The 24,701-nt window shown below is 44.3% G+C and overlaps 1 protein-coding gene across 8 annotated transcripts in view; it reads left to right on the top strand.

The window, feature by feature from the left end:
• Positions 1-24,701, top strand: part of LOC310678249 (uncharacterized protein) — a 220,409-nt gene that overhangs the window by 186,122 nt on the left and 9,586 nt on the right. For 5 of the 8 annotated variants that reach the window (XR_014511714.1, XM_083441844.1, XM_083441848.1 and 2 more), the window contains 8 exons: positions 6,695-6,823; positions 8,469-8,597; positions 8,821-8,949; positions 10,957-11,085; positions 11,821-11,949; positions 13,918-14,049; positions 23,362-23,490; positions 24,007-24,132. Coding sequence is in view for 7 of the 8 variants with exons in the window: in XM_083441844.1 (XP_083297970.1) it covers positions 6,695-6,823; positions 8,469-8,597; positions 8,821-8,949; positions 10,957-11,085; positions 11,821-11,949; positions 13,918-14,049; positions 23,362-23,490; positions 24,007-24,132 (1,032 nt within the window). In the remaining variant the exon portion in view is untranslated. The remainder of the gene's footprint in view (positions 1-6,694; positions 6,824-8,468; positions 8,598-8,820; positions 8,950-10,956; positions 11,086-11,820; positions 11,950-13,917; positions 14,050-23,361; positions 23,491-24,006; positions 24,133-24,701) is intronic. The other 3 variants (XM_083441846.1, XM_083441845.1, XM_083441847.1) reach the window with 3 other exon arrangements.

Genomic DNA, 24,701 nt, shown 5'->3' with positions numbered 1-24,701 from the left:
ATGTTTGTAGCTTTGAGAACACTGTCCAACCATCTCGTCCTCTGTCGTCCCCTTCTCCTTGTGCCCTCCATCTCTCCCAACATCAGGGTCTTTTCCAGGGAGTCTTCTCTTCTCATGAGGTGGCCAAAGTATTGGAGCCTCAGCTTCAGGATCTGTCCTTCCAGTGAGCACTCAGGGCTGATTTCCTTAAGAATGGAGAGGTTTGATCTTCTTGCAGTCCATGGGACTCTCAAGAGTCTCCTCCAGCACCATAATTCGAAAGCATTAATTCTTCGGCGGAACATCTATGTAGCCCAACCTTTATAAGAAAACTGGATCTGGCTGGTAGGCCAGATCCTTAACTCCACACACAGCCGTGGGCCAAGTATGATGCCACCTTTCAATCACTTGATGTCGCAAATACATCAGGTGACACTTGGTCTATCTGCTTGTTTGATTGCAAGTTGCTTTGGGTTGCTCTGGCCAATAGAAAGTGACTGAAAAGATTCCGTGAATGAATGAATGAATGACTGTTTGCCTGTATGTTTCCCAAGTTTAGTACTTTCCCAAGTGCTATCAACAGCCCCTTCCATCCAAGCCTGTCTTTTCCTGACCCACATCTCACATCATATATGACATCAGGTCTTAGCATCCTATAATTGTAGGGTTGGAAGAAACCACAAGGGTCATCCTTGCAATGCAGGAATCTTTTTAGTCATGTAGGGAAGTTGTCAGAGCCCAACTACTTGGAATCAGTGCTGCCATCTTGGTTCCTCCCTGGTGCAAGGCCCACTTAAGACATCATTGATGAGCATTAAGGCATTATTGATGCCACCCTAGGCTCCTTCAAGCAGAAGGGTGAGAAGGGTTTTTGACCAAACTGCGGGAGGCAGTGGAAGACAGAAGTGCCTGGCGTGCTCTGGTCCATGGGGTCACGAAGAGTCGGACACGACTAGACGACTAAACAACAACAACAACAAGATGCCACCCTGGGCTCCTTCAAGCAGAAGGGTGAGAATATAAATTCAACAAATAAATAAATGTTGTCTCTGATTTCTCTAAGCTGTACACATATAAATGTGCTACATAAGCTGTAATATGATGGCTCAGGAGACCGGCCAGCTTTTTAAGTCAGTGGACCTCTTGCCCCAAATTGGCCATCTCTACACCACTTGCCCCAAGAAAGAGTAAGAGCACCTTCCCTAGGCAAAGGTGTCCAAGGGCTCCCAAAAAACTGAAGCCAGCTTTGTAGAGTGCAGAGCACAAATTCTCTGTATTCTCCATGTAACAGAAGGCATTATGTGGCCTTGTTTCCAAGCCTCCAGCAGGTAACTCTTAAGAAGGTTGTCAGGTTTTCTTCCTTGGTGGTGAGGGCCGGAACTTCGCTTTTGAAAACCGTTCGACTTGAAAGCTCACCACGACACACCACATTCTGCAGTTGCTCAGTGGACACTTTACTCTCATCATTTGTTAGCAGAGCTACTCAAGAGGAAGGTTTTTCACCTCTGTAGCTGCCCTCTAGGTCTGGTGAAATATGGGCCTATTGTGTTACCTCGTCTAAGAGACCAGGCTGTTACCAAATCAGAACGGTGATAACTTTTCTTCAGTCACAGACCATTTGCTGTGACTTTCCAAACATTTGTGAAGTTAGCAATCAATCAGCTTAGTCTTTGACTGATGTTTCTGGACGATTTATTTCATTTTCTTTTTTTAAAAGGCCCTGCAAGCTTTGTTTCCACATATTAAGTTTAATTAAGAAACAAAACCCTTCATCTTAAGCCATGCCTGTCTCCTTCATCTTCCCACCAAAGTGTACTGTACTCGTATCCAAAACCCACTATTTGTCCTTGCGTGATGGGACCATTAAAGCTTTCTGCACCACCTTTGATTTATTCTGTGCACTAGTTAAGGTGCCACAGTCTTTGCAACTTCGTTTGCCTCCGAGTTAAAGGGATAAGGTCAAACAACAATGCAAAGAAGGTAGCCCCCTTTGCCTCTTAGCTAAACAATGAATCATCGCTTTGATTTAAAGACTGGCCAGTAATGCCTTGTAATACACGGGTGACACTGCTGGTTTCTTCCAAAGGTTGCTATTAAAGCGGTCGGGTGATGGCTCGCTTCCAGGTCCTCTGGCAACGCACGACAACATCGTATTTATATGCAGGCCTCGCAGTGCCGGGTGATGGAGAGATCTTCTCCTAAGAGAGAGAAGTAAAAGGTTTGGAGGGGAGCGCAAGACTGGCGCATAATTGAGACAGAAATTGATTTGCTCTAAGACTTAATGCTATTAAAAGCCGCTGGCGTAGGGAGGCTGCTCAGCGTGAATGAAAAAGCTTTTCAAAATTATTGATAAGGGAGGATGCAACCCATCTGCTGAGAACTTGCCAACAAGCGGGAATAAAATAAACGAGCCCCTTTTGCTCGGTTAGCAGGCAGAGGGCACCAGCACCTGCAGGGCAAGTCTGAAGCACCGAGACAAACGGCTGCAACATGGATGAGCTTCACTCGTAGCCAGGGCTTACTTGGACTGAAGAATTCAGAAGACGCGAAAATGGCTGATTCAGCTTTCGGGACAATAGAAGCCACTAATGCTTGTATCTGAGGCCGGGTTAGATGTTTTAAGAACATATATCCTCCTCTCCTTTTCTCCATAGCATTTATTCAACACGTAGCATGATATGACCATGCTCTGGGGTTGTACTCTCTTCCCTGCAGTTTCATGTCCTTGGACAGCAGCTTGCTGGGGATGGGATGCTGTGATGTCACATTTTGCGTTACTAGGTGCTACCAGAGGAGGGGGAGCAGGATAGAGGCAGCGGCTGTATTCGACATCACCTGCATCACCCTTCTAACATCTGGTTCTGCCCTGTCTTAAATATCCACACCTGGCCTTTGCTTCACCACTAATGTTGTTGTTGTTTAGTCGTTCAGTCGTGTCCGACTCTTCGTGACCCCATGGACCAGAGCACGCCAGGCACTCTTGTCTTCCACTGCCTCCTGCAGTTTGGTCAAACTCATGCTGGTAGCTTCAAGAACACTGCCCAACCATCTTGTCCTCTGTCGTCCCCTTCTCCTTGTGTCCTCCATCTTTCCCAACATCAGGGTCTTTTCCAGGGAATCTTCTCTTCTCATGATTTGGCCAAAGCACTGGAGTCTCAGGTTCAGGATCTGTCCTTCCAGTGAGCACTCAGGGCTGATTTCCTTCAGAATGGATAGGTTTGATCTTCTTGCAGTCCACGGGACTCTCAAGAGTCTCCTCCAGCACCATAATTCAAAAGCATCAATTCTTCGGCGATCAGCCTTCTTTATGGTCTAGCTCTCACTTCCATACATACCACTGGGAAAACCATAGCTTTAACTATACGATCTTTGTTGGCAAGATGGTCTCTGCTTTTTAAGATGCTGTCTAGGTTTGTCATTGCTTTTTTCCCCAAGAAGCAGGCGTCTTTTAATTTCATGACTGCTGTCAACATCTGCAGTGATCATGGAGCCCAAGAAAGTAAAATCTCTCACTGCCTCCATTTCTTCCCCTTCTATTTGCCAGGAGGTGATGGGCCCAGTGGCCATGATCTTTGTTTTGTTGATGTTGAGCTTCAGACCATATTTCACCACTAAGTGGTTAATTTCTGAAAGTTAGGTGCTGAGACCTCCCTGCCTTACCTGGCCTCTTAGAGTGCTTCCAGACAAGTTCTGTGCTCTTCACACATGCAATAAAACATATGTGAACCACCCTGAGATCTATGGATGACGGGTGGTATACAAAGGTAATAAATAATAAAAGTAAAAGTGCTCTTTTTTCCCCCTTACCCCTTTTTAATCCAGTTTTAACCACCCCAGCCAAAAAGCTTTTTTTTAAAAAAAGACAAGACAAAACACCCTATTGCCAGACATCCATTTGCAGAATAGAAGAGTAGCACAAACTCTATAGGTTTGGTTGCCCATGCTGCTATTGTTCTGCCTTTTCAAACAATCTGTGTATTGACAAATCAGGCAGGTGGGTATTTTCCAATTCAGCACGCAGTGACCTTTACCGTGTGCATAATTTTATTATCCTGTTTAATTTTTCATACCTATCCATCCTTTAATCTGCATTAAAACACCATAATTCTTACATAAAACAAATAAATGAAATACTGCTTAAATACAAGTGTGTTGCATTCAATACAAAATAGCACTTGAATAGAACACAATGAGGCTTTGAAGGAAACGATGGAGGAAAAGCCCTTTGCAATGACATTTATTTTTAAATGGGCATTAAGTGGAAAAGGGGTGTGTGCATGTGCTTTTTTTAATCAGGTTTTTTTTAAAATTAGCACTAAAACACTTTTCTCGGAGTATGTGTGCATGTGTGAAATGTCAGTTGCAGTGTTTTGTGCCTACTAAGCATGCCCAATCTTTATTGCGCTATTTTGGGTCCTGATTTTTAACAACCTTTTGTACTTCTGCAAACTTACGAGTTACATTGAGCGCGCTGATACCTCTCTCTTCCAGCTAGGTGCCCTTGGTTACTGTGTTGTTGGCACCCTGAGAGTGAATTCATCATTAGTTAGAGTGACAATGATGTTCCGCAGTTGAGGACCAGCATTTCAATAGGTTCCAGAGCTGAACTCTGGCCAGCAGCCTTGGATCAAAGTGAGTCAGTGATGGCTCAGTGCAACACAATGAAGATAGGTTTTCTTGCACATCTCTTTGGCAGAACCAGCTGTTCTTGTCTAGTACTCTAGAGGGCACCCAAAGGCATTTGTTCAGCTGTCTAAAGTACCAGAAGTTCTGCATCTGTCATGGCAGGCCTTGCTGAGTTGGGGCATGGCCAGCAGGAAGTTCACCTGCCAGCCATGCCCAGAGGATGTGGAAGAGAAAGAACAGATGGCTCAAGCCAGCATCCTACATCCCTTGCTGCAGAGCAGGGACATAAGCCAGAAAAATATAGAAAAGAAAACCTTAAATAGAAGTCAGGAACGTTCAGGATCCCTACCCAAGTCATAGATGTGTGACCTCAGACAATTGCTGTGTCTGTCTTTTTTTCTCTCTGATAGCCCCAAACCATTGACCCAAGGAGAAAAGTAAAAGGTCAATGAAAGCAGGAGGAATCCTCCCCATTTTCTGACCCATTCACATGGGTGTCATCAGTTGTTTACATACAGTGATTGCTTATTGTCCTACCATGGGAGGGAATGCAGGTGGCTCTGTGGTCTAAACCTCTGAGCCTCTTGGGCTTGCCAACTGGAAGGTTGGCAGTTTGAATCCCTGCGACGGAGTGAGCTCCCGTTGCTCTGTCCCAGCTCCTACCAACTTAGCAGTTCAAAAGCACACCAGTGCAAGTAGATAAATAGATCCTGCTGTGGCTAAACAGCATTTCCGTGCACTCTGGCTTCCGTCATGGTGTTGTGTTGTGCCAGAAGTGGTTTAGTCATGCTGGCCGCATGACCTGGAAAGCTGTCTGCGGACAAACACTGGCTCCCTCGGCCTGAAAGCGAGACGAGCACCACAACCCCATGGTTGCCTTTGACAAGACTTAACCACTTAACCGTCCAGGGGTCCTTTACATTTACCGTTTTACCTACCATGGGGTACATGGAACCACACAGTAGTTCAATACACATTGTGTATTGTGTAAATCAGCTTTATATTTGCTCACAGTGCCCAATCACGTAGTGATGCAAATTTGTGTCATGCTCCCATTATCCACATTTTTGAAATGGTTGCAGATGCGTGTATGGTACTATCAGACTTACAGCAGGAATGGATGCCACCTTTACCTTGTGGCAGCTGGCAACACATGTTAAGTTTAAACATGAGCACCAGATATACACTACATATATCTGCATACGTAGAGCCACACAGAGTCATGTATGAGGGAGAAAAGGTAGGATTGCAATGTTGTATCAGACCAAAGGTCCAGTAAACCCAGCTCTCTTTCCATGCATTAGGCCACAGGTCTGACTCTGGATAAAACAGCTCTCGGCATTCTACCAGATCAGACTTTTTCTTCCTGCTCTGAGCAGTGGTGATAAAAAAGAAGAGACAAAAGAATACTGAACTGCCACTGGTACCTCCATGCCCACCTTTCAAACAAAGATGGCAAAATCTGCAATGGGAAATCAGAATAAAGCATGCAAATTATGCAGTTTCACACGAAATGTTCCTTTGGATACTTGGTGCAAAGATGTGCATGGTTTGTTTTTTGAGAGGAGTTGGTGCTGTATTTGCAAATTTTAGTTTATTTGTGCAGAGCAGGAACCCAAGACTTGACCATATCACCTTTGCTTCATCCCTTTGAGAGGGGCCTGATAGCATATCAGCCTCATTTGGTATTACAGCGATTCTGCCAGAAGCAATAAAGAAAAAGCTGGGCTTTGCAGAAGAGCTTCCAAACAAACAGCCCGTCAGACTGGCTGTGGCAGTTTGTTTTATACCCAGACATTCTGTTGGAAGAAGACAGCTGATCTATCACGCAAATGATTCCAATTGTTACTTTCTAAGAAAAGAAAAGAAATCACCATTCAAATTGTGTTATGATGATACATATTTGCGGGTCTCTTTGTCGGTCGCAATGAATATACAAACACATGTGCGTGACTTGAAAGTATCGCCCATCCCGAATCGGTTTCCTCTCTTTATTTTCCTTGAATTGAGTTCCAAATGAATTTGATGTGTCCTTTGATGTCTCGTGATTGGGCTTTATGGTTCGTTTTCTCTCTTTCCCTCTCTCCAGCTTGTCACATTAACACTTACGGACAAAGCTGCCGTCAGCGTTGCAATTGTAAGAACGCAGCACTCTGTGACCACATCACTGGGACATGCATATGCACAGCTGGATGGAGAGGACCAATCTGTCAGGAAGGTACATTGTGGATTTAAATTTGGGCCTGGTTTGGCCAAACAATAGATTAAGGTGGTCTTGATCTATTGTTTGGCCAAACTAGACCCAAATTTAAAACAAAGGTCTGGTCTTCATATGCAGTAGAATAAGATGGAAAGGTAAAAGAGACAAAGGACCCCATGATGGTTAAGTCCAGTCACAGGCAACTATGGGTCCGGTGCTCATCTCGTTTTCAGGCCAAGGGAGCTGGCGTTTGTCCACAGTCAGCTTTCTGGGTCATGTGGCCAGCATGACTAAACCGCTTCTGGTGCAACGGAACACCGTGACAGAAGCCAGAGCGCATGGAAACGCCGTTTACCTTCCCTATTTATCTACTTGCACTGGTGTTCTTTTGAACTGCCAGGTTGGCAGGAACTGGGACAGAGCAGCGGGAACTCACCCCATCGCACGGATTCAAACTGCCCACCTTCCAATCAGCAAGCCCAAGAGGCTCTGTGGTTTAGACCACAGCACCACCCACGACCCCAATGAGATGGTAGAAACTTAAGGTAGTAAAATAGCCTGTACCACTTGTGACAGCAGGTAGGGATGCCATTTTTAATGCATAAAAACACTGCCTGCAGGTAGGAGATTCACATGTCAGTCAGCAGTCTGACTGGGACCCTTTTACATTAGATCAGAAGTCATCAACTTTTCTGGGCTAGTGGGACCATCTGGAATTTTGAGAAAGTGTTACAAGCACAAATTGGCCGTCATAGGGGTGCGGCATAATGCAAAATGTCTGCCACATCCAAAAGAGCAGGAAAAGAGGCTGGACAAAATGGTAGAGGCATGCCCCATGCCATCATTGTCCCTGTTAACGGGAGAAAAGACAGCAGCATCAGCCCAACGAAACTAAATTATATTAGTTTGACCCAAATACTTTTGATCTGGTCATGTTACAACTTTTTACACTGAACATTTCCCCACCTCTCATATGCCCACATTTCATTGGATGCCAGGATTGCATCCCCACCTTCCCACCCCTCCATACATCATACCTACATCACAGAAGGGGTGTAACCCAAGACCACCCCCCACAAACATCATACCTACATCACAGAAAAGGCGGTCTACAACAGAAATCTGAGTGCGTTGTTTATCTCCTGTCTGGCAGGTTACCAGTTAATGATCACTTGACTGGATACCCTGGGGAGCCTGGCCAGTTTTTTGTAATGACAAATACTTAGTTCCTGAGCCAGGTCACAGGCTCACCCTATTCATACACAGACATACCCTTAAGACAGGTTTTGTGAACGAAAAGACAATGGGGGGGCTTTTCCATTTTACTTCAACCTTGCAGAGAAATATTTGAGGTCAATTTGGGAGGGACAAAATGGTTTCAGGACTTTTTCTGTGGGGTTTCAGACATGTGGTTTATATAGGCAGTTATGAACATGCTTTTCATGCCCCCATAACAAGAAATTCCTGAGGAATAATAGTGAGCAAGGGCAGCTCCCTACGGTGGTCTCCCTTAATGGCACTCTTGAACCCATGAGGTACGAAAAGCGTCCTTTGCAACAGCTGAATGCAGAACATGCCTCATCCTCATTTTTTAAAATGACTCCTATGCACAATTTTAGTGACGGTCCTTTCATGCTAAGCTAAAATATATTCTTGTCCACAGCCTGCCCTCCGGGTCTGTATGGTAAGGACTGCCTGCAGCATTGCATCTGTCAAAACCAGGCTACTTGTGATCCCGCGACTGGAGAGTGCCTATGCCCCAAAGGTTGGACCGGAATAGCCTGTGAACTGGGTAAATTGGAGAAAATATTGTCAATATTGCTTCCATATTCATTTCAGTTCATATAATGGCTCGTCCCCAAAGGGCTTGGGTGAGTAACAGTACACTAGCAATAAACCTACATTGGTTAAACTCGATCTAAGCAGAGCTGAAGGTCAGCTGCCAAGACTGAGTTCTTTTCAGGCTGGACAGTTTCATTCATAAACTAGTGAAAGTCTGTTCTCTTTCACTGCAGAGTGTGAAGCAGGGAAGTATGGAGAAAGGTGTCAGCGGAGCTGCAGCTGTAGCAATGGTGGAATTTGTGATCATCGTTCTGGGAAATGCACTTGTCGTCCAGGCTGGATTGGGGACCATTGCGATACTCGTAAGGATCACAGTTCTTTTAACGTTATAAAAGGCCCCTGTGATAATCGAAAATATTTGTGTCGCTGTATCCATTTGTGATTATGTGCCATTTCTGCACTCGCTGCATCTTGCTGTTATGTGCCTTTGCACTCTCCCACATAACCTTTGGTCCCGCATCAAGCCTTAAGATAGGAGCTCTAAAGCTGCAGTAATGATATCCGTTACACTGGAGCCTTTGCACTGGTGTTTAATGGGACTTCGGTAAAAAGGCCTAAATCAGGCATAGGCAAACTCGACCCTCCAGATGTTTTGGGACTACAGCTCCCATCATCCCTGGCCAATGGTCCTGTTAGCTAGGGATGATGAGAGTTGTAGTCCCAAAACATCTGGAGGGCTGAGTTTGCCTATGCCTGGCCTAAGTGAATGGTTTCAGGGTTTCCGTCTTAGGGTGCAATCTAAATGAGTGCCCTCTGGTGGTGGGCAACAACAGTGGCAGCAGTGGAAGGTAAGGAGCAGGACAACTTGGTCTGATGCCATTGCACGAAAGCAGAGAAACTGGCTCTGGATCCAGTGGTTCCTGGGCCAGCTCTGTTTTGCTCACGCCCTGCCTTGGAGTGACCCATTTTGGGGCTTTCTGTGGGTTCTCGCCAGCAGAAATACTCCCAGTGGACCTACAGCCCACCATAAGCCAGTTTTGGATTGCTCTGTTTGTGTATTATGTTGCTGACTGAATCAAATGCTAAAGCTCGATCTGCGTTCTCTGATTCTTTGCCGTCCTTTCAGGTATGGGGACTCCTGTCTTCCTTTCCCCCCTTTTCAAGGTATGGCTTCTTTCTCTTCCTTCAAAACCTATCATCTCAGTAGCTTCCTTTACATACACACCTGCTCTCTTTCTCTTCAGGTGAAAACTGAAGTCAAGGACCCCATTGTCTATTATGCTTGATGGTAGACAGTGGGACCCTTGACTTTGGTTTCCACCTCTGTCCTAAATCTTGAATAGCTCACAAATAGGCCAAATGCTTTACAGAAACTAGGGGTGGACAGATTACTCAGTTTCTGGTCCGTACTACTTTCACATTTCACTTTCACACTGAGGTTCAGCTCCGAGGGCCTTCTGGCAGTTCCATCACTGTGAGAAGTGAGGTTACAGGGAACCTGGCAGAGGGCCTTCTCAGTAGTGGCGCCCGCCCTGTGGAACGCCCTCCCATCAGATGTCAAGGAAATAAACAACTATCTGACTTTTAGAAGACATCTGAAGGCAGCCCTGTTTAGGGAAGTTTGTAATGTTTGATGTTTTATCACTTTATTATTAATAATAATATTAATATTCTGTTGGGAGCCACTCAGAGTGTCTGGGGAAACCCAACCAGATGGGTGGGCTATAAATAACAAATTATTATTATTATTATTATTATTATTATTATTAGTTGTTGTTGTTGTTGTTGTTCACATATGTTCATTCGAAAGTGTGTTCTATCTCATTTATATGTAATTTTATTTTTAAACTACACAAAATTTGTATATAAATGGTCACAGAGGACACTGTCATCTTCTTTCTCCTAAGTCTAGCTTGTTTCGTATATGATTAAACTGATGTGTCTACATTCATAAGGATGTAGCCCTACTGAGAGTAGACCCTTTGAAATTAAGCCAGGTCCATTAATTTCAGGGGGTCTACTCTGAATAGGACTTGCATGAGAAACTTTCAAGACCCCTGAGTTATGAAAAATACCCAGAGACTTATGAAAAATACCCAGGATATGCAGCATGTGTAGGCCTCAACCGTGTGGTTGGACACTCATAATATAGATAAAACATTCTAGAATTTTGCTTTACAGGGTTTAACTCTGTGTCACGCCTTTCATATTACAAATCCTGACCTTCAGCGCTCATAATTTCGAGATGTCCTTATTGATAAATATTGACTATTTCCTGAGGTGGTGGTGGTTGCGCTCAAATGATTCAACCCCCTGCCCTCTGGGACAGAACGTATTCATTTTGCTTGTGTTTCACAATTTATCCTCAGCTTGTCCAAATGGTTCCTTTGGGGAGAGGTGCGAAAGGCTGTGTGACTGTGAGCACAGCTCCTCCTGCAACCCCCAGACTGGAGTGTGTCACTGTGAAAAAGGCTGGAGAGGAGAACAGTGTGACAAGCGTAAGTTCCCATTAAGCCCTCTTTTGCTCTGTGACATCTCAAATCCCACTGACCTGAAGTTGTCCATAAAAGTAAAGGGACCCCTGACCATTAGGTCCAGTCGTGACCGACTCTGGGGTTGCAGCGCTCATCTCGCTTTATTGGCCGAGGGAGCCGACGTACAGCTTCTGGGTCATGTGGCCAGCATGACTATGCCGCTTTTGGCAAACCAGAGCAGCGCTCGGAAACGCCGTTTACCTTCCCTCCAGAGCGGTACCTATTTATCTACTTGCACTTTGACGTGCTTTCGAACTGCTAGGTTGGCAGGAGCAGGGACCAAGCAATGGGAGTTCACCCCATCGCAGGGATTCGAACCGCCGACCTTCTGATCGGCAAGTCCTAGGCTCTGTGGTTTAACCCACAGCGCCACCCGCGTCCCTGAAGTTGTCCATAGTATTCCAATAAATGAAGGCTGAGGAGCCTAGTCAAACCATGCTCATTTGGGCTATTGTTTCTCTCTCTCTCTCTGCCCACAGTGGTTTCTTGGCTTGTGCATGGCTCACTCGACTTGTTTATCCTGAGCCCAAGCTGCTGGATAACACTGCAGACAATAGGGGTTAAACAATGGCATGTGGAGGGGAGAATTCTAGGGAACAGCAAGAGGGCCATTTGGAGCCATAGGGAGGGGGTGGGTCACAGCACTTAGAAGTATATTCAGACTTCTAGCAGAGATGGCTTTGCTTTTATTTTCTCCAGCTTGCCTGCCTGGCTACTATGGCAGCAACTGCACTGAGCGCTGCAAATGCCCTCCAGGTGTCCCTTGCAACCACGTGAGCGGGGAGTGCGGCTGCCCTCCAGGTTTTGTGGGCAGTGGCTGCGAAAGAAGTAAGTCCTCTAATGTTTGTGTGTATGTGTATGTGTGTGTGTGTGTGTGTGTGTGTTGTCATGAAGGGATAAGGTCATTCATTCATTCATCACCGGAATCTGTATACTGCTTAAAGCTCTCTAGGCAGTTAACATAAAATAAAACTTACATTAAAACTCTGGAGAGAAGTCAGAGTTAAAAACAAGCTGACATGAGAAGAGGTTATAAATATGCATCAAGAAAGTGAAATGTTAAAAACACATATCAGTTTTACGTATCTGGGTAGGCTTGCCTAGACAAACAAGCTTTTAGCAGGCACTGAAAACAACACAGTAAAGGCACCTGCCTCGTGTCAATGGGCAGGGAGTTCCACAGTGAAAGAAGTGAAGAATGAACTGTATGTGGTTCATTTAATTAATTTAAAGCAAGGTGGTTCATTTAATTAATTTTAAAATCTATACCTCAGATGTATCCCTTATTTATAAATTTTGAGGAACTTCTGGCATAAAGCAGCCTACAATAAAAACCAACCCCTACCTGACAATAAGATATGCAAATACAAAATACAGCACAAGAAAAAAATTAACCGGCATGGAAAGTGGAGTACAGAAATAGAGTATCTAGCTTAATAATATAACTGTAGAGTTGGAAGGGACCACGAGGGCCATCTAGTCTAACCCCCTGCAATGCAGGAATCTTTTGCCCAATGTGGGGTTCGAATCCACAACCCTGAGATGAAGAGTCTTATGTTCTACCAAGTGAGTTATTATGGCTCATAAAACAGTAGGAAGGCACACCAACAAGAATCTCAGAGTGACTAATTTGAAAAGGCTTGGGCGAAAGCTGCAAAGGAGAAAGAGGGGTAGCCCATAAACCCAGGACACAGATCAGGAAACTATGGATTCCCATTATGTTCAAACTGGACCTTACTGAGATTTTGACGCATTGAACCCAAAGGGTGCTTTGCATGTGCAGTTCTTGCTTTGAAGGTCTGTAGTGTTTGGTACACAATTTCCTCCAATGCCCTAGCAGGTGCAGAAATGGAGCGTTGATTTCTCCCACCACACTTGAGGCCGGTTCATACATGCCCATTCATCATTTGCCGACTGATCCATGGAGTGATGGCTCTCATGTGTAAATGGGCCATCACAGATAGCACTTTCACATCACTTCAAAAATGCTGTGCAATTAGTTTCAATGTTAACTTTAACCAATTCATGTTAATGGATTGGTTTAACATCAGTTGGTTTAACCGCCTGGGGATAACTCAGCTGGTAGGACATGAGACTCTTAATCTCAATCTCAGGGTTGCGGGTTCAAGCCCCACATTGGGCAAAAAGATTCCTGTATTGCAGGGGTTGGACTAGATGACCGTCGTGGTCCCTTCCAACTACAATTCTATCGTTCTATGTGAGTTGTCATGTGACATGATCAAGTGTCCTTGCATGTGTGAACCAGCCCCTAAGTAACTTGGATGCTTTCCCATGACATGTCACTGGAAACACACAATTTAAACATACACTTGTATTTGTGGCGGAGAATAGCTCACGTAGCATAAACCGCAGACTTTTAGCATGAGCTCCCCGCCAGGGCAGAGAGAGAAAGAACCAGGAAAGAAACAGCACAAGCATTTGAAGCTGACTTGAAGCTTTAAGGCATCTGTGGGCGAGAGAGTCACCACGCATATTTGGGAGACTCTCCTGAGTTTTATTATTTTAGTCGATTTTCCTTGACATCAACCTATGACTTTCTCTAAGTGACAAGAAAATTGCAACTGGCCCATGACAGTTGGGCACAAATTGACTGAGCAAAACAAAATCAAACCACAAAGTAATCCCCAAGCAAACGTAATAAACCCAAAGTCCCAGAGGGCAGCATTCTTCTGCAGGCAGCGGTCTTATTGAATAAATTCTACCCGGCTCTTTGTTTGAGCACTGTGTTTACCAAGACAAATGTAATTCATCGGTTTACATTTCCTCTTCCCTCAGCTTGTCTGCCAGGCACATATGGGGAGAACTGTAACCAAGTATGTCAGTGCTCTGGAAAGAATGAAGAGTGCCATCATGTCACCGGCAAGTGTGGCTGCCTGCCAGGTTACTACGGAATCCGCTGTGACCTTCGTAAGTGTCACTCTCGCTTCATCAACATTCGCCGTTGCTTGATTGTTAGGATCAGATTTGAATAGGGATTTGGCCCTTCGTTCTCTTAACAATGGTGGGGCTCTTCCTAGGTAATGTCAAGCAATGTTTTTATACTTATATTCACGTGATTATATTTTAAAATATCTGTTCTAGTTTTTCTAGCACACTAATAATAATAATAATAATAATAATAATATATTTATTTATACCCCGCCCATCTGGCTGGGTTTCCCTAGCCACTCTGAGCGGCTTCCAACAGAACACTAAAATACAATAACCTATTAAACATTAAAAGCTTCTCTAACAGGGCTGCCTTCAGATGCCTTCTAAAAGTCTGGTAGTTGTTTTCCTCTTTGACATCTGGTGGAAGGGCGTTCCACAGGGTGGGTGCCACTACCGAGAAGGCCCTCTGCCTCGTTCCCTGTAACTTGGCTTCTCGCAGCGAGGGAACTGCCAGAAGGCCCTCGGCGCTGGACCTCAGTGTCCGGGCAGAACGATGGGGGTGGAGACGCTCCTTCAGGTATATTGGACCGAGGCCGTTTAGGGCTTAAGTAGGTGATGTGTTAGAAGTTAAACATCATTTTGTACTATTTGGGCCATCGCATTTGCAACCTCAAGCCAGCATAAGCCAGTGGGGATGTTGTTTTTATTTTGATTATATATTTTGTGGTTTTATATCTGATTTTGTTCTGTGAATCGCCCTGAGACCTCTAGGTATAGGGCAGTATATGAATTCAATAGATGATGATGATGATGATATTGGGAAGGCTGGACTTGGACCTTGGAGCATTGGGTACTAATTGTTGGTCAGTCATGAACTCACACGGACCATGTTGCCCAGCCTCAATTCTTCATCTGTAAAATGGGGATTACCAGGCCCAAATCTCACGCTTGTTTGATGTGGCACAGCCACTGCAAAATGATTTCACTTAATTCCATGCGTTGAATGGTTCTTGTTTGTGCATGTGGGTTTACTCTCCATGTTGACAGCTGATACTAATAAACTCAGATAGTTTGTTCCAAAGTGTGCATTTCCAAGGCACAGTGCAGAAGGAAATTTGTATCCACAACTGCTGTCTTGGTCTACATGTCTGGTGTCATACTTTGCTTTAAAACAGCTGTGGAAATGCTTTTTAAAAAATCTGTGCAACCAGGGTTGATAACATTTACAAATTGGTACTGCGTCTAAATTTACAAATCACACATGGTTATAGATTTAAGAGATAGAGGCTGCGAGTTGGCAAACCCAGGTTTAGTTATATTTATGTGCATATTTATACTCTATCTGTCGTTTTTCACTTTAAAATGTTCTAAACCACATTAAGCCTATGGGACAGGGTGGGATATAAATTTAAATAAAAGGACTGATTTATAGGTGGGAAGAATTTATTGCAAAGCACATTCTGCTGGGTAAAGGACTCTTTCCCAATTATCTGTTAACATTTTTATTAGTGCTAAAAGCATTAATTGGTGGATTGGTATGATGAATCAATCAGCATATTTATCACAGACTTTAAATGGCTGTAATTGATTATCTCTTCTGTAAAAGGGTGTTCAGTACAGTTGGCAGCGTAGAAAACAAGCTGGGTGCATCTTCTTGATTTAGGAAATATGCTTGGCCTAATTTTCCTTATCAAGTGACATTGATATTAATTGATATTTATTTCTGATAGTGAATATGAGAGTTGCTACTGCAAAGCAAAATTAGATACTACATACACTTCAGAGATCATGTCCCTGGGAATTTTGAGGGAAGTCAAAATATTTTTGGTAAAATTAAAAGTTTGTAGGGAGTATTTCACACTTCTCTAAAAGCTGTTTCACATATCTCCCATTCCCTCTGACTTGCACACACTACCCCCAAAAAAGTTTCCCAAAAGCTCAAAGCATTCAACTGAGTGTGGATGGTGGTTATAAAAAGGACATGCTGCAAGTAACGATAAATCAAAAGCAATGTGTTAAAGTCAGCCTTTACACTGCACAACCTTCATAGGAACAATCAAATTAAAACAAATTGCTGTCCTGAGTCAAGGAATGCAGAGTAACCTGAAGGACATACCACCAGCTGGCCAAGACTTTCTTCATAATAACTTTTTTTTAAAATCAGCAAAGCCATGTGTCTAAGAGTAACTTCAGTGAAATGATTTGTGGAGTGGAACAAAGATGATGAATTATAAGAAACACGAACTGATCTGGCTAAAAAGGAGGATTATATTTCATTATCTTTTTATTTGCAGCTTTAAATTAGCATTTTCTTCTTGCTGTTCGCATCCTCTTCTAAGAATAAAACACCTTCCCTTTAGTTCATAGCCTGGATTTTTTTTTTGGCAGGCTGTGTGTGATGCACATAAGTTGGGAGTTATTCTGGTGTGCCCCATTCTTTCTGCACTGATCTTACAGGAAGACAGGGCCTTTTAGCCCAGGGCTAAAGACATTGGGTGAGTTCACACATGCATGCACATTGCTTGCTTTCTGTCTTTGCAGCTACTGAATGTGTGAACAACCACCAGTGTAAAGCAGTGATCTAGTGTGGGATGATCTGAGCGTTCTCCCTGTGGTGTTTGAGCTGCCATAGGCCATTCACACATGCAAGTCAACCCTTGATGCCCCACTCCGCAATTGATAGGCATGCAACTGTGAACTGGCTGAGCATACATCCAGGGCTGCTTCTGTTTTTCCACGGTAGACAGAAATTTGACTTTTCTTTTACAAAAAGGTGGAAGGCTTACCTGCACCCATTTGCAGCAAACATAGGAAACCATGGCTGGAGGAGTGGTGGTAAATGTGTCCTCCCTCACACTACTGCTACAGCAAGGATTGTTGACTCCAACTCCCATCAGTCCTGGATGATGGAAGTTGTAGTCCAGCAGTATCTGGAGGGCTGTTGTTGTTGTTGTTTAGTCGTTTAGTCGTGTCCGACTCTTCGTGACCCCATGGACCAGAGTACGCCAGGCACTTCTGTCTTTTACTGCCTCCCGCAGTTTGGTCAAACTCATGCTGGTAGCTTTGAGAACACCGTCCAACCATCTCGTCCTCTGTCGTCCCCTTCTCCTTGTGCCCTCAATCTTTCCCAACATCAGGGTCTTTTCCAGGGAGTCTTCTCTTCTCACGAGGTGGCCAAAGTACTGGAGTCTCAGCTTCAGGATCTGTCCTTCCAGAGAGCACTCAGGGCTGATTTCCTTAAGAATGGATAGGTTTGATCTTCTTGCAGTCCATGGGACTCTCAAGAGTCTCCTCCAGCACCATAATTCAAAAGCATCAATTCTTCGGCGATCAGCCTTCTTTGTGGTCCAGCTCTCACTTCCATACATCACTACTGGGAAAACTATAGCTTTAACATCTGGAGGGCTACTGGTTCCCTACTCCTGCCCTACAAGATCCTGTGAAGTTGCACAGATATTTCCAGATCAAGTCCTGTGGATTGGTCCCGTGAAACTTTCAGTCCAATAAAAGGGCATACAGTGTGAAATACATCATATAGTAATTGCAGATGGATTGCCTCCTGCAGTTGCAGTCCAGCACAGCATTACAAGTATTTACATTCTGTTTATTTCATTGGGACTTAACAGGCACATACATTTCTCCTTGTCAGTTGTTCATATTTACAAGAGCAGAAACTAATTTAATGATTTACTACTTTTCAGTAAATCATAATAATAATTAACTGTTGGAAGATGCTTCGTTCGACCCTGGCTAGCTTTATTGCAAAGCCTTACTGCTCATGAAAAGGATATTTGCACTGTTCTTGGACTCCATCTGTTTATCTTACTGGTGCCCTTGTGGAAGGCTCACACCACTGGAATGATGGTTTCACAGCAACAGCAGCTTGGCAAATGGTGACGAGAGGGGTAGGAGAGGAGATAAGACATCTGCAAGGAAGCATAACTGGAAGATCCTCTGAGAATATGGTAGCCCCATGTATCCCACATTGACATCTGTACCAAACACAGCCAAACTTGCTCCTTCCTATGGATGACTCAGTGCATTGGGCAAGCTAAATGAGAGAATGGAGGAAATGAAAGAAAATAGGATTCTCCGCTCCCAAATCCTATCTTTGCTCTGCATGAGCATACCTGAACCTGTGTATCTATGGACTCTACTACTGAAAACACATCTCAGTAGCAGAATACATGGTTTTCATCTTTAGTCTTCGATAGCCGGTCTAGGAAACACTCATGCCTGAGATCATGAAGAGCAAATTACTAGACAGGACCAAGCTAGATGCCTCTCAAGAATGGGCACTTCCAAACAGTCTGTTTACTGAGCATTCATCTTCATTTTTTTGCAGTAAGGTTTTTGATGGCATTGGCTATTTAATGAGCATTCATTCTGATTTGTCTATGTGGAGGTTAGATGATGTTATCAAATCAACTATTATTCCATGTTTTCCAGTCACTTATCACAAAAAGCTAGAAATCTGGGGGAAGTGGATTTGTTGCAGGAGACCTCCCAGTTACCGTATTTTTCGCTCTATAAGACGCACCAGACCACAAGACGCACCTAGTTTTTGGAGGAGGAAAACAGGAAAAATAATATTCTGAATCTCAGAAGCCAGAACAGCAAGAGGGATCGCTGCGCAGTGAAAGCAGCAATCCCTCTTGCTGTTCTGGCTTCTGGGATAGCCGTGCAGCCTGCATTCGCTCCATAAGACGCACACACATTTCCCCTTACTTTTTAGGAGGGAAAAAGTGAGTCTTATAGAGCAAAAAATACGGTAACTATAACTGCACAACCTGAATTTGCTGGCATGCCATCGAACCTTACCTGAAAAGAGCAACAATCTGTTCACATGCTTCTTTGTATAATATTTAGGTTGGCCCTCTGAGCTGAGGATATTAGGGTAGGCCAGAGATAGCCAAGGTGGTACCCTATAGAAGTTGTTATGATGATGATGATGATGATGATGATGACAATAACAACAACAACAACAACAACAATAATAATAATAATATTTATATCCCGCCCTCCCCAGCCGAAGCTGGGCTCAGGGCGGCTAACAACAATAAAATAATACAACATTCTAAAATCATTTCATTTTAAAATTAATTCAAATCAAATTGATGGCAACCATTGGGCTAGAGTTCTGTGAAGATTGCCAAAGGAGGGAGTCAGGCTGTGCCTTGGCCAAAGGCCTGGTGGAACAGCTCTGTCTTGCAGGCCCTGCGGAAAGATGTTAAGTCCCGCAGGGCCCTAGTCTCTTGTGGCAGAGCGTTCCACCAGATCGGGGACGCAGCCGAAAAAGCCCTGGCTCTGGTTGAGGCCAGCCTAACCTCTCTGTGGCCTGGGACCTCCAAGATGTTTTTGTTTGAAGATCATAAGTTCCTCCGTGGGACATACCAGGAGAGGCGGTCCTGTAGGTACGAGAGTCCTAGTATGAGGGTCCTGGTGCATTTCCCACCATCCCTGACCATTGGCCATGCTAGCAGGGACTGATGACAACTGTAGTCCAAAAACATCTGGAGGGGACCTTGTGTTGGCTGCCCCTGGGTTAGATGTACCAACAGTCTGTTTTAGTGTAAGGCACCACAGAACATTGGTGCTTGGTTGGAGATTAATGCTGAAAAGGGGACCCCTGTGGTCAAACCATTAGCCTGGTTTGGCCAAGGTTGCAGGTTCAATCCCTCGCATATTCCTGCATTGCAGGGGTTGAAGTAGACGGCCCTTGGGGTCCCTTCCAGTTCTGCAATTCTATAATTCTACTATCTCCAGGGCAGGAACATTTAGCATGCTTAAAAAAAAATTAGTTTGGGAGTGTACAAAGCCTCTCCCAAAGAACTTGAGCTGGACTGAGTCCAACCAGCATGTGGTTGGATAGGGCTGGAAACCTTTCCTGGCAACAATTGCTATACTTATAGTACTATGAGAGGGAGAGAGAAAAAGCAGCACAAGAAATTATCCATAAAAGGTGTAGCTGGCTGGTAAGCAGAGGCTTTTAGCCGCCAAGAGCAACTGGGCTTTCATGTTCTCGAATTTTGGAGTGAAGAATTGAAATAGTGTCTTGGCAGGGACCAAAGGAAGCAGATAGCCTAGCAATAAGAATCGTTTTATTCACCCATAAATCAGTGCAAGGGCATATATGTCTGATGCACGATAGCAACACACCCCAACATCTAAATTTGCCCTAGTGAGCAGTAAATGTCATGGCATCACTCAGCTGTATCCAGATGAAAGGCACACCGAAACAAGGTGTTTGAATGGCAACAAGCATTGGTTAAGGGTGGAGCTACACATTAAAGAGACCAGGAACGGATGCTGAAAAAGCCAGACTCCTGTTCCCCCAACCCCAGTGATGCTAGGACCTGGTTGGAAAAGGAGGCACCATAATGATACCAGGACACTGATCAGTTGAACAAAGTGTTAAGATGGGGGGTAACCTGGCTGATTTCAGTGGTAGCTCCATGATCTTCTTAATTCCTTCTTAGGAGGAATTAATGTCTAAAGAGCTGTCACAAGGAAGATGGAGCAAGCTTGTTTTCTCCCAGTCTCTAGGCTAGGACCCAAACCAATGGATTCAAGTTACAAGAAAGGAGATTCTGACTAACACCAGGAAGAACTTTCTGACATTAAGAGCTGTGGAGGGGACTCCCACAACAGGTGGTGGACTCTCCTTCCTAGGTGGTTTTTAAGCAGAGATTTGTGACCATGGGTCTGTGTGGCCTTCAGTCCCGTCCCCCAAATGGACACGTTGGGCAGGGTGCTAGGAAGGCCACAAAAAACTGTGATACTCAGATGCTGCTTTTATATCTGGACCACACCTACTTTGACAGGCCATTCCCAGAGGATTGACTATGGGTGAGTGTGGCAATCAACCATTTCTGCTTCAGATGCACCAATGTGTGATTTTTTCCTTAAAGCAAATAGTAGTTTGAGATTCACCTTAGGACCCACAGCAGAGGAGAAAAGGGTAAAATTGCCTGTCAGTTCCATGAATAATCACCCTTCTCAGCTGATGCTGTTTGCTTTTTATTACTATTATATTATTTTTAATCCAAGCATGTTGCAAATACGCATTTGCTGTCACATGTGCTAATTTGGCTCATCAGGTTTTCAGTAGATCTCAGGTGATCTTTCAGTTTTGACAGCCGAACTGCGCTATGGGTCTTCAGAACATCTGGGTTCCAGAAGGAAGCTGTTACTGGGAACATCAAACAGTGTGTGGAGGGAGAAAAAGAGAGAATTGGGAGCATGCTCATCCATGGGGGCGCAAGAGGGCACCACCACCCCAGATGAACTAACCCCCCCCCCCCAATTTCCAGCTTTAACTTTTCAAAAACACTTTATAACCAGAGCAAAACATGAAACAGGCAATGTCCTATCCTTGACTGCAGCAATGGTGGTGTTTCAAATGTGTGTGTTTTGTGGGGGGTGGGGTTTGGTTTTGTTCTTGCATATCATTCGTGTGTGTGTGTGTGTGTGTGTGTGTGTTGGTAAGGAAAGCCCGCACTACTTGCTACTGCTGTGAAAGGATTTAAGAACTGATGGTCATGGCAGGACTAATCCAGGCCAGAAGGAAGAAATCAGGAAATGACTTAGAGGGTTGGCTGCCATTCCTGCAGTTCCCAGAAAAAAAAAAACATAACACAGATACACAGGAAACTGTTAAATTAGAAAATGTCTTTATTAGATAACTGGCAGTTGGAAGCTGAAACCCTCTTTTTATGGGTGCTTAGCATACGAAAACGGCAGGGCTGTGTGTGAACTGGCCGCGCCGTCTTCAGACTGCCCATTTTGGGAAAGTGGGAACAGACAAGGGCGCTGTATTAAATGATAATTGAGTTAAATGTTGGCCACAGACGTGTGTGATCCATTGCTCGCAGTTGAACTGAAATAAATAGCAAGTTAGGAGGGTAAGTTTACTGGTAAGAGGAAGGATTATATGAATTGCCCTAACCATTTCCAGTCATGGAACAAAACGGTGTCAGTGTGAACTGGAAAACAATTCCATGAGCTTTGCCAAGTAAGAGTTGTGGGGACAAGGGGGGGTGGGGAGATTCAGACTCAGGTGTCTGATGCAGAGTAAATAGCAAACTATTTAAACAAAAGCCAACTAGTGACCAGAAGGGAAGTGTGGTGGGCGAAAGAGACATTCATCGCAAGACAAGCCAAATGAGGTCATTATATGAAGGGTGTGTTCTATCCGCTTGGTAGATATTAAAAAAGGATGCTGGAGTGATTCAGTTTTCTCTGCCAGGAACCGAGATTTCAAATATAGACACCAAAAGCAGCAGAATTCAAGTCTCTCTGTCTCCCTGTGTGTGTGTGTCTTTAAATTGCCAAAAGAGAGAGGAAAACTGATCTACTCAGATTGTTTGATCGGTTGTTGACTGTATATTTGAAGCAAAAGAGATTTCTTAGGTATTGCAGTGACTCAAGGTTACTTTTTGAATTCACGTCTCCAACTGGGCAACTAAACTCATTGCAGGGGGGGGGGGGGCAGAGAACCTTTTTTTTTGCAAGCATTCAAAAGGGAAAAAAGCATGCTAATAAACATCCCTGCTTAAACTATGACACATTCAGGCTATAGGTGGTACCTATTGAAGGATGCAAGAGTAGCTATGCAGTGGTCTTTCAGAGTGGTGAGCCTGGTAGGTTCAATATTGCCTGCTGCAATGATATGGATCCACACCATATAATTTTAAGCATCTCCCCCCCCCCCAAGAATCCCAGGAACTGTAGTTTGCCTCTCAAAGAGCTATAAATCCCTGCACCTCAACAAACCAGAGTTTCCAGGATTCTTTAGGAGAAACCGTGTGCTTTATTTGTGAGGTATGGATTTGACCCAGAGATGGAGGCTGAATGGCCCTGTTGGTCTAAAAACCTGGTGCTTGTCTTTTAGGTAAGAGTGCCACCTTGGTTCTTGTGGTTGACTCAGTGTTGGGGTTCTCCTGGCCAAGAGGCTGGTGGCATAAAAATCCCATAAGGAGGAAAACCATTTGGTCTGAACTTGGATGATCCCCAGTCATATAAAGCTCTCACTGTAGTCTCTTCCCCTCAGCTGAAGCCTAGAAGTGAGCTTAGTTAAGGGGAAAGTATTGGGTGAGTGGAGGAATTGCAAGAAGATAAGCATGAGGAAAAGTAGTCTACTGTCATCCATTTGGCCCCTTTGTTCTAAAATCAGGACCCACCCAGTTTTTTATGACTTCCCCCAAAGAATCCTGGGAACTGTGGCTTCTGCATTTCCCAGAATTCTTGTGAGGAGAGGCCACTTGCTTGAAATGCATTGTCTCTACACAGCCCAGGTTTCTGCACTGAATGGCTTTTCTCAGAGATGCTTTCTCCTGACTTCAACAGGATGCCCCAAAGGAACATACGGCCCACATTGCCGGAAAGCATGTCAGTGTCTGAATGGAGGGCATTGTGACACTGTGACAGGAGCCTGTGACTGCCTGCCTGGTTTCATCGGAGCAGACTGTGGGAAAGGTAAGTGCCTCTCTAGGCCAGCGTCTTGTTTCCCACAGTAGCCAATCGAATGTTTGCGGGCAGCCCATGCACTGGGCATGAGGAAGTGAGCTCCATATATCACAATGAATACAGTTGCTGGCACACATTTAAACATGGAGCAATCCCAGCCCCTGGTGAGGAAGCAGTGGGGCTTATTTAACACAAAATGTCTAACAATGCTAAATATTTTCTAGCAAACAGGCTGTGTACATGCCATGCTTTTAAAGCACATTCAGGGCACATTCTGCCCACCCAAAACTATGTAAGGAACTGTAGCCTGTCCTCCCCAGAGCTACAATTCCCAGCACCCTTAACAAAATGCAGTTTCCAGGAAATGGGGGGGGGGGTGTTAATTCTCTGAATGTGTTTTAAGTCTGTGTTGGGTACGCTGCCTTAGTAGAGTAAAAAGAACAGCCTTCTCCTAAGAAAAGGAACTTGCAGATTTAACTTTTTGCAATGAGCTGGCAAACCATGTTGCTTTTTTCTTCCTTTTAGCTTGTCCAGAGCATCACTATGGGAAGGACTGTGCCTTATTCTGTTCCTGTGGTGAAGGACGTTGTGACTCGGTGACTGGCAAGTGCTACTGTCCACCTGGCCGAATTGGACCCAACTGCCTTCAATGTATGAGATGATCAGCTTTTAAACAGCCAGAACAAATGCAAAATATTAATAAATGTCTGTACTCCCTCAAGAATGGTCAGAGTTTCCAATCTTGGAGGCTAATGCATGCAAAAGCTTTAATACCACTGTCATGCTATTGCCTCCTACCTGTTTCTGTCTCTTATCTGTTGTCTCACCCATCCCCGGCGCAATGGTGTTTCCATAAAGAAATGGTTCTTTTAAAATGTATTCTGATCCATTTAATTTGTTTTACCAAAGTTCTTCCTCTGTCTTATAAAGATCGTATGGAAAGAGCAAGGGTAAAATCATCCCTGTGAGAACAAATGGGCTTTAAAAATCCTTTCATTCATTCCTGCCTTAACCTTCAGTTTCCTTTGAGGAAAAATATTCATGGGCAAGGGCTGTAGCTCACTGCTTTGCATGCAGAAGGTCTCTGGTTCCATCCTTGACATCTCAAGGCTGCAAATGATTCCTGCCTGAAACCCTAGAGCACTACAGCTAATCAGTACAAATACTGACATAGCTAGATGGTCCATTACTCAGACTTTGTAGAAGACAGCTTCACATTC

Source organism: Podarcis tiliguerta (assembly GCF_965153285.1).
Source record: "Podarcis tiliguerta genome assembly, chromosome: 5".
Taxonomy (NCBI): Eukaryota; Metazoa; Chordata; class Lepidosauria; order Squamata; family Lacertidae; genus Podarcis; species Podarcis tiliguerta.
Note: the sequence above shows the minus strand (reverse complement) of the source record. Positions and strands in the feature narration are given on the sequence as shown.